The sequence below is a fragment of the Trachemys scripta genome, chromosome 2 (genome assembly GCF_013100865.1).
Source record: "Trachemys scripta elegans isolate TJP31775 chromosome 2, CAS_Tse_1.0, whole genome shotgun sequence".
Taxonomy (NCBI): Eukaryota; Metazoa; Chordata; order Testudines; family Emydidae; genus Trachemys; species Trachemys scripta.
Genome location: NC_048299.1, coordinates 163,710,435 through 163,720,323, shown reverse-complemented (window position 1 = coordinate 163,720,323; position 9,889 = coordinate 163,710,435). Strand labels below are relative to the sequence as shown.

At 49.5% G+C, this 9,889-nt stretch overlaps 1 protein-coding gene across 2 annotated transcripts in view; it reads left to right on the top strand.

The window, feature by feature from the left end:
• Positions 1-7,231: 7,231 nt before the first annotated feature.
• The window catches only part of NUP160 (nucleoporin 160), a 59,373-nt gene continuing 56,715 nt past the window's right edge, over positions 7,232-9,889 (top strand). Inside the window, exons 1-3 of one of the 2 annotated variants that reach the window (XM_034762147.1) lie at positions 7,232-7,378; positions 7,600-7,708; positions 8,401-8,611. In XM_034762147.1, coding sequence (XP_034618038.1) covers positions 7,282-7,378; positions 7,600-7,708; positions 8,401-8,611 — 417 coding nt within the window. In that variant the 5' untranslated portion in view covers positions 7,232-7,281. The remainder of the gene's footprint in view (positions 7,379-7,599; positions 7,709-8,400; positions 8,612-9,889) is intronic. The other variant, XM_034762148.1, reaches the window with a different exon arrangement.

Genomic DNA, 9,889 nt, shown 5'->3' with positions numbered 1-9,889 from the left:
TAGTATTTTTCTATGCACCTCATACAAGTACTGTAGTGCAATCTCTTTGTCGTGAAAGTGCAACTTACAAATGTTGATTTTTTTGTTACATAAATGCACTCAAAAACAAAACCATGTAAAACTTCAGAGCCTACAAATCCACTCAGTCCTACTTCTTGTTCAGCCAATTCCTGAGACAAACAAGTTTGTTTACTTTTACAGGAGATAATGCTGCCCTCTCCTTATTTACAATGTCACCAGAAAGAGAGAACAGACATTTGCATGGCACTTTTGTAGCGGGCATTGCAAGGTATTTACGTGCCAGATGTGCTAAACATTCGTATGTCCCTTCATGCTTCAGCCACCATTCCAGAGGACATGCTTCCATGCTGATGACACTCGTTAAAAAAATAATGCGTTAATTCAATTTGTGACTGAACTCTTTGGAGGAGAATTGTATGTCCCTGTAACGATGCGGTTCTGGCGGGACCCGACTGAGAGTGCCAATTCAGGACAAATCGCTTAAAACAGGGCACTTACAGCCCTAGGCTGGGGTTTTTCCACCTCTAAGGCAAACCAAACCAGCCAAAGAGGATTTTGGTCTCACCCCACTGGCTAACCACAAGTCACACAAGCAATTCCTTTAGACACTCCAGTTTCTCAGCATCACCACCAATGCCACTCGTTATGGGACAAATGGTTATGAAAACCAATACCCCATTAAAAGAAAAAAGTTTCTCCTGATCCCAAAGGATCAAGCCCCAGACCCAGGTCAATATACAAATCAGATCTTACCCACAAATCACGCTGTTGCCAATCCTTTAGAATCTAAAAGCTAAAGGTTTATTCATAACAGGAAAAAGATATAGATGAGAGCTAGAATTGGTTAAATGGAATCAATTACATACAGTAATGGCAAAGTTCTTGGTTCAGGCTTGTAGCAGTGATGAAATAAACTGCAGGTTCAAATCAAGTCTCTGGAGTACAGCCCCAGCTGGGATGGGTCATCAGTCCTTTGTTCAGAGCTTCAGTTTGTAGCAAAGTCCCTCCAGAGGTAAGAAGCAGGATTGAAGACAAGATGGAGGAGAGGCATCAGCCTTCTATAGTTCTTTCCAGGTCTAAGAACACCTCTTTGTCCTTAACGTGGAAAATGACAGCAAAATGGAGTCTGGAATCACATGGGAGTCCCTGCATACTTTGCTGAGTTGCAAGGTGAATCTGCCTTCTCTCAATGGGTCAATTGTATAGCTGATGGTCCTTAATGGGCCATCAAGCAGGCTAGGCAGAGCTAACACCAACTTGTCTGGGATGTCTCCCAGAAGCATAGCATAAGTTTGAAATACAGACAGTATAGAGCCAATATTCATAACTTCAACTACAAAACTGATACACACATATAGCCAGCATAATCATAACCAGTAAACCATAACCTTGTCTTAGACACCTCATTTGACCCCCTTTATACAAGATTTGGTGCCACTACAGGACTTTGGTTGCAACCATGTTCTAGATGGTCCCAGATTATATCAATAACGTCACAGTCCCCTGCTCTGTTTTACCTGCATTCTGCCATATATTTCATGTTATAGCAGTCTCGGATGACGACCCAGCACATGTTCATTTTAATAACACTTTCACTGCAGATTTCACAAAACACAAAGAAGGTACCAATGTGAGATTTCTAAAGATAGCTACAGCACTCGACCCAAGGTTTAAGAATCTGAAGTGCCTTCCAAAATCTGAGAGTGACGATGTGTGGAGCATGCTTTCAGAAGTCTTAAAAGAACAACACTCCAATGTGGAAACGACAGAACCCAAACCACCAAAAAAAAATCAACCTTCTGCTGGTGGCATCTGACTCCGATAATGAAAATGAACATGCATCGGTCTGCACTGCTTTGGATTGTTATCGAGCAGAACCCGTCATTAGCATGGACGCATGTCCTCTGGAATGGCGGTTGAAGCATGAAGGGACATCTGAATCTTTAGCGCATCTGGCACATAAATATCTTGCGATGCCGGCTACAACAGTGCCATGCGAACACCTGTTCTCACTTTCAGGTGACATTGTAAACAAGAAGCGGGCAGCATTGTCTTCTGTAAATATAAACAAACTTGCTTGTCTGAGTGATTGGCTGAACAAGAAGCAGGGGGCTCTAGCTTGTTTGCCACCCCAAGCACGGCAGGCAGGCTGCCTTCGGCGGCTTGCCTGCGGGAGGTCCGCCGGTCCCGCGGCTTCGGCATATCTGCTGCCGAATCCGCAGGACTGGCGAACCTCCCACAGGCATGCCGCCGAAGGCAGCCTGACTGCTGCCCCCACAGGGACCTGCAGGGCGCCCCCCGCGGCTTGCCGCCCCAGGCACGCGCTTGGAGCGCTGGTGCCTGGAGCCACCGCTGACAAGAAGTAGGACTGAGTGGACTTGCAGGCTCTAAAATTTTACATTGTTTTATTTTTGAATGCAGTTTTTTTGTACTTAATTCTACATTTGTAAATTCAACTTTCATGATAAAGAGATTGCACTACAGTACTTGTATTAAGTGAATTGAAAAAATACTATTTCTTTCTTTTTTTTACAGCGTAAATGTAACCCACACACCTTCTGGGTTTGGTGTGGTGTGGTGGTGTGTCCCATCTAGTGGCACCAAGACCACTTAGAGAGAGAGAGAAAATGAGTCTGCTCTACAGCGTTAGCTACCAGCCAGTTGGCTTTTATCTCATGTGGTAGAGGCTCATGCACTAAGCTCCAGAAGTCCCAGGTTCAATCCCGTCTTCTGGAGTTACACAAATACTTATAATCAAAAATAAATATGAAGTGAGCACTGTACGCGTTGTATTCTGTGCTGTAATTGAAATCAATATATTTGAAAATGTAGAAAACATCCACAAATATTTAAATGGTATTCTATTATTAACAGTGCGATTAATCACACGATTAAGCGTGCGCTAAATCACAATTAATGTTTTTAATCATGTGACAGCACTATTTATTTTATTTTATTTTCCCCAGGAATTTATTGGTGTTTATTACCACAACAAAAACAGGTGAAAATCAGGGCAAAAAACTATTTATAATTTTCCTGGGTAAATATCGGGGTTTATATTGGTGGATGGAAAGACAGAGTAAAAAAGTATTCAGTAACTTATGTGACGGGCTGAATCACAGAAACCCCCTAGGGAACTGCCAACTGATGTGCCAAGACTACTTCTGCCCCTGCTTTTCCTGCCAGCCTGGGAATCCAGCCCCGTCTTGTTGAGCCAGACACACCAGTCTGCTCCAACACAGACCCAGCGTCTGAAACACATGCCCCAAAGCTGCAAACTTAACTGAAAGCAACTTACAGAAGTGTTCCTCTTTTTAACACTCAGATGCCGAATGCCCAATGGGGTCTAAACCCCAAATAAATCCGTTTTACCCTGTATAAGGTTTATAAAGGGTAAACTCATAAATTGTTCGCCCTCTATAACACTGATAGAGAGATATGCACAGCTGTTTGCCCCCCAAGGTATTAATACACACTCTGGGTTAATTAATAAGTAAAGAGTGATTTTATTAAATACAGAAAGTAGGATTTAAGTGGTTCCAAGTAGTAACAGACAGAACAAAGTGAATTACCAAGTAAAATAAAATAAAACACGCAAGTCTAAGCCTAATACAGTAATAAAACTGAATACAGATAAAATTTCACCCTCAGAGATGTTTCAATAAGTCTGTTTCACAGACTGGACACCTTCCTAGTCTGGGCACAATCCTTTCCCCTGGTACAGCCCTTGTCCCAGCTCAGGTGGTAGCTCGGGGATTCCTCATGATGGCTGCCCCCTTGTTCTGTTCCACCCACTCATATATCTTTTGCATAAGGCAGGAATCCTTTGTCCCTCTGTGGGTTCCCACCTCTTCTTCTCAATGGAAAAGCACCAGGTTAAAGATGGATTCCAGTTCAGGTGACATGATCACATGTCATTATAAGACTTCATTACCCACTTGCCAGCACACACATATACAGGAAGACTTACAAGTAAAACACAGCCATCTACAGACAACTGTCCTGGTTAATGGGAGCCATCAAGATTCCAAACCACCATTAATGGTCCACACTTCGTGTAATTACAATAGGCCTTCAGAGTTATATTTTATATTTGTAGTTCAGATACAAGAGTGGTACTTTTATACAAATAGGATGACCACACTCAGTAGATTATAAGCCTTGTAATGATACCCTACAAGAGACCTTTTGCATGAAGCATATTTCAGTTACATTATATTGAAATTCTTAGCATATTTTCATAAAATCATATAGAGTGAAACGTCACAGCTTAATGCTTTGAATTCTGTTCATCAATGTGGTTTGCTGCAGAATTAAAACAGAACTCAAAACACAATGCCCCCTCTGAGTTTAAGAAAACAATATACCTTTAATTCCCAAATAAAACTTTTTATTTGAATAAAATATGCTGTAGACTTAGAACTATTAGCCTCTAAATACATTTAATAATTGGGCCACACTATTTGCAGCGCATACACTCAACTTCAGCCTTTTCTCCTGTTTTTGTTTTTTTAAAACTTTTGAATAATTGCTTGTGTTCTGAAACATGTTCTGATACAGATCTTCATTTTCTTCCCATTTTAGTGTGTGTCAATTCTTTAAACCGTTATCTGCTAACAGCTTGAAATGTGTACGTGGTGGACGTGAGATTCATCAGTACGTTCAGATGCAAACGCACTTCAGAGCTTGCATGTGTGCCTCTTTGTTTATTGTATCTTCTAGACCAATACATAGTCTTACTTCAACAGGCAGCTTTGCATATACACACAGACTAATGTATTAGCCTAATACATATAACTCATGCCAGATATTGTATTTTCCTAATCAAACTAGTTATTTGTTATATATTTGAATGATACAAAAGCAGGGTGAAAATCAGAAAAAAATGAATAATACTTTTTGTAAAACCCGAGAACTATTTGGTAAAAATCAGTTTAAACTGAAAACAAAGGGGCTTAACCACATAGTATTGAGGTGTCTGGGGAAAACCCTACATTACTTCAGTTAGAGGCCTTGGCTGCCAAGGAGAGCTCACTTGATTGTGCTTGGGGAACGCCCAGTCGAAAAGGGACCCTGGCAGCTCTGGTCAGCACTGCTGACTGGGCCGTTAAAAGTCCGGTCGGCTGTGCTGCAGGGCTAAGGCAGGATCCCAGCCTACCGTGGCTCTGCACGGTGCTGGCTTGTCCCTGCGGCCACTAGGTGCAGGGGCGATCAGGAAAGCTATGTGTGCTGACCCTGCCCCGAGCGCCGGCTCTGCAGCTCCCATTGGCCAGGAACCGGGGCCAATGGGAGCTGTGGGGGTGGTGCCTGTGGGCATGGAGCCACCTGCCACCCCTGAACCTAGGAGCTGGGCTGGACATGCCTGCCGCTTCTGGGAGCCGCACAGAACCAAGGCAGGCAGGGAGCCTGCCTTAGCCTTGCTGTGCCGCCAACCAGGAGCTGCCTCAGGTAAGCGCCTCCTGGCTGGAGCCTGCACCCCAGCCCCAAGTTGGAACCCCTTTCCACACCCTAACTCCCTCCCAGAGCCTGCACCCAATGCCCTGCCCCAGCGCTGAGTTCCCTCCCGCATTCAACCTCCCTCCTGAAGCCCGCATCCCCTCCTGCACCCCAACCACAGCCCTGAGGCCTCTCCCGCACCCAATCTCCTTCCTGGAGCCTGGACCTCACGCCCCCTCCTGCACCCCAACCCGCTGCCCCAGCCCTGAACCTGCTCCCACACTCCAAACCCCTTGGCTCCAGCCCAGAGCCCCCTCCTGCACCCCAAACCCCTCATCCCCAGTGAAAGTGAGTGACGGGGGGATGGGGAATGGAGTGAGTGCGGGCATAGGCGCCGACTTCGTATGGCAGCTCCACACACCGGCAGCTCCCCACTCCACCCCCCTGCCCCAACTCACCTCCGCCTCCGCTCCGGCCTCCTCCCCTGAGTGCACTGCGTGCCCGCTTTTTCCTCCTGGCTCCCAGCGCTTGTGCCGCGAAACAGCTGTTTCACAGCAGCAAGCGCTGGAAGGGAGGAGGGGGAACGCGGCGCGCTCGGGAGTAGAGGCGGGGCTGGAGCAGGGATTTGGGGAGGGGTCCAAAAGGGGCGGGGGGGGCAGAGTTGGGGCGGAGACTTTGGGGCAGGGGTTGGAATGGGGACGGGGCAAGGGCGGGGCAGGGGTGGAGTCGGGGTGGAGGGGCACCTATGAGTGGGGGGGGGCTTCAGAGAAGGGATGGGGCTAGGGTGTTCGGTTTTGTGCAATTAGAAAGTTGGCAAACCTAAATGTGCTTCAGCCAGCTATTTTGCACAATAAATGACTGGTGCCCCCACATATTAGGTGATGGGTAGGACATGTGACTTCCCCATGTGTCTCCTCCCCCTCCAACCTGGGCTATGCTCTCCCCGCCTTACCTTACCTGTGTGTGTATGTGGGGGTCTCAGGCAGCCAGAGCCTGGCAGGGAGCGGGACAGAGCCACTCCAGGATGCTGCCTGGGAAAGTGCCTGGCTGTGGCAGGAGCAGGCTGCCTCCCGCCCAGGGCTTGGCTTCCAGGCCAGCGGCTGAGGAAGTCGGAGCCCCCCGCCTCTAGCATGCCCAGCTGCCTGAGAGCCTGCAGCCCGGCTGGGGCAGCGCAGCAGCCTGCTCCATGCCCAGGCTCAGCTCCTGGGGACAGGCGCCGACTCGGAGGGCCTCAGAAGCTGAGCCCCGGCAGAGGGTAGCCCAGGCAGCGAGGCTGGAAGAGGCTCTGGCCCAGGCTGCTGGCAGGGCGGGGGCAGCACTTGACCCTTCGTGCCTGTGCAAGTCACCTCCCTCCCCATGCAAGGCAGCGGTAGTCAAGAGGGGACTGCAGGCCACAGCCAGCCCACCACGTGCCTTTGGTGTGACTGTGACATCTTTGTATTTGCTCATCCTCGTCACTACTGGTACTGCGGCCTGACAACTGTTTCTCTGGCGTGTCGCCCTTGATTAAACCTTGATCAAGAAATCTGGACCTCGATCCAAAAAAGGGACCGTCCCGGCCCGGGTGCCAGGGCTGCCACGTGCCAGGCTGGCCCGGGGGACTGGCCCGCGGGCAGCGCTGGGCCGATGACTTTGGTGCAACCACGTGGGGGGTCCCGGCGCGCGGCCCCAGCCCGGGGACGCCGCGCGCCATTGGCCGGACGCACCAGCTGGCGCGCCAGCGTTCTTGGGCCGCTTCCGCGCGCGGGGTCGTGGCCCCGCCCCCTTGCGCCTCGGTCCCGTCCCCGGCTTCCCGTGGGGCCGCGCGGCGCGCGGGAAGGGAAAATGGCGGCGGCGCTGGCCGAGCGGAGCTGCCTGGAGCTGAGCGGGGCCGAGCGCGGCCCGCGCCGCCGGGTCCGGGAGCTCGCGCTGAGCCCGCCAGGTACCGGGACCCCCGCCCCTCCCCCCGCCTGGCCCCGCCCCCCCCGGCCCCCCCCCCCCCCCGGCCCCCCCCCCCGCACCCCCCCCCCCCGCCTGGCCCCCACAGTTCCCGCGACACCCCGCCCACCCGGGCTGCCCCTGCACCAGCCCACCCTGAGGGCTGCCCCGTCCCCCATCCCAAATCCCTGCCTTGCCCACACTCGTCCCTTCCCTTCCCCGCAGGTGCCAGCGCAGGCCCCGGAGCCGGGCGCTACGCGGACAGCGCTGGCGGGTTCTGCTACCAGGAGAGCGCCCAGCTGGTGTCAGTCACCAGGAACCGCTTCATCCACTGGTAAGTGGTGGGGGAGAGCGCATGGCTATCGGGGACCCTGCCAGGCACACCCCATGTTGCCCCGTGGTGCGTATTGCCTGCCCCATGGTGAGTATTGCCGCTGGGCAGGTATCGCTCCCTGGGCTAGGGGGAGGCAGGTGTCTCGGGCTGCTCTTCCCCTGCGGGGTGGGGGGGAATAGCGATGCCAGTTCAGTGCAAGGTGTCCCCTTAAAGTCAATGGATTGGATTTGAAGACATGCCCAAGTGCTTTGCTGAACGGGATGAACTGCTGCATGGCGATCCCGAGTAATAGTTAGTGGGAACAAGCCCATGGCTCCCTGTAGCAGGATACTTTTGTCTGCCTGCTGCAGAGTCTATGGCCAGGTTGACACTAGGAAACTAGGTCAGTATAACTATGTCGCTCAGGGGTGTGACAGATCCATACCCCTGAGCAATGCAATTACACTGACACTACCCCTGGTGTAGACAGCACTAGGTCCTATCAACCTAGCTACCATCTCCCTGGGAGGTGAAGTACCTACCTGAATTGGAGAAGTCCTCCTGTTGGGTAGGTAGCATCTTCACTGAAGCGCTGCAGTGGTGCCACTCCAGTGTAGACCTGCCCTGTGAGTCTAAACCTGTGTTGTATTGATCACTGCTGACCTCAGAGGCCTCACAATTGTCAACGTAAAAAGCTTTTTAACTTTTTTCAGGACCACTTCTGGAGACACTTTGGAGTTGGTGGAGGAGTCTCTGGATATAAACCTCCTGAATAATGCCATTCGGCTCAAAATCCAGAACTGTAGCCTCTTACCTGGAGGAGTGCATGTGTGTGAGACACAGAATCTCGTCGTCATCTTGATTGTGACCAATCAGACTGTGCACCGTCTGGTACTGCCACACCCTGCTCGCATGTACAGGAGTGTAAGTAGTCTGGGTGGAAATAACTGTACTTTGAGATTGTTTCAAGAAAATTATAATAAACTAGCTACAAACTACCTTTTAGAATCAAAGATTGGTGTTGGCATAAACATAGCTGTGGCATGGATCATTGGAACAAGCTTTGATGGAAAGTGATCTGAAACCTGTAGTTTCTCCACCTAGCATTTTTTGTATTTTTAAACACTAGTTTAGAGCATTTTTTTAGTATACAACCCTGCTGAAATAGTGGTGCATATACTACACTGAATATTGCATGTACATATGAAATATATGTCTGTGCTAATTTGCTTTTTGAATACTAAGATGAGGATTTTCAGAGGATCCTAGGAAGTTAGGCACCCAAATCCATGGGAACTTGAACATTGGGGCCTAAGTTGTTTGAAATCTGTGACCATTACCATTTCAAGAGCTGTAGAGCAGGAGTGCAAGCTCAGGGTGTCTCGCTTTAAATCCCAAAGCCTCCATGTACATAGTCACTTATGCATCTGTGATTCCCAAATTTTTCTGGTTGAGACTCCTTTAGAGAGATGATACATATTCTTAGTTCCCAAACTAAATGATCCCAAATCATTGGCCAAGTGAAGTGAGGCCCTATGCTATACTCAGAGACAGAAATGCCCCAGATTCTAAGACCAGAAGGGACCATTATGGTCATCTTGTCTGACCTCCTGGATAACACAGGCCAGAGAACTTCCCCAAAATAATTCCTAGAGCAGAGCTTTTAGAAAAATATCCAATCTTGATTGAAAACTTGCCAGTGATGGAGAATCAACCACAAGCTTGATAAATTGTTCCAGTGGTTAATTACTCTCCCTGATAAAAATGTCTGCCTTATTTCAGTCTGAAATTTGATAATTTTTGAAAACCGCATATGATCAATTCCAAAAATGCTGGGGGTGTTCTAGACATCAAAGGGCAGAACCCTATTAATTTTGGTGAGAATGGAAAACTGGAAAAGCCCAATTTTCACTAAAATCCCCATTTGATCACTCATGATGCAGAGGTGAGACAGTTACTTCACAGAGGCCTGTGGGAGGGGAACAGAGTCACTCTGGATACAGGGGCGTGAGGCAGTGACTTCAGAGTTAATGATGACATTTGGGTTAGGGTTAGTGAGTCCCTTGCCTCTCAACTCTGGCCACGGACAGGCTCTCCAGAGGGGGGGTGAGGGGCCCAGCTGGGTGTATGGCTGGGCCTACATAAGCCATGAAGTGTGTGATCCTCCAATTATTTTGTGGGATGCAAAGCACTTGTGCAGGA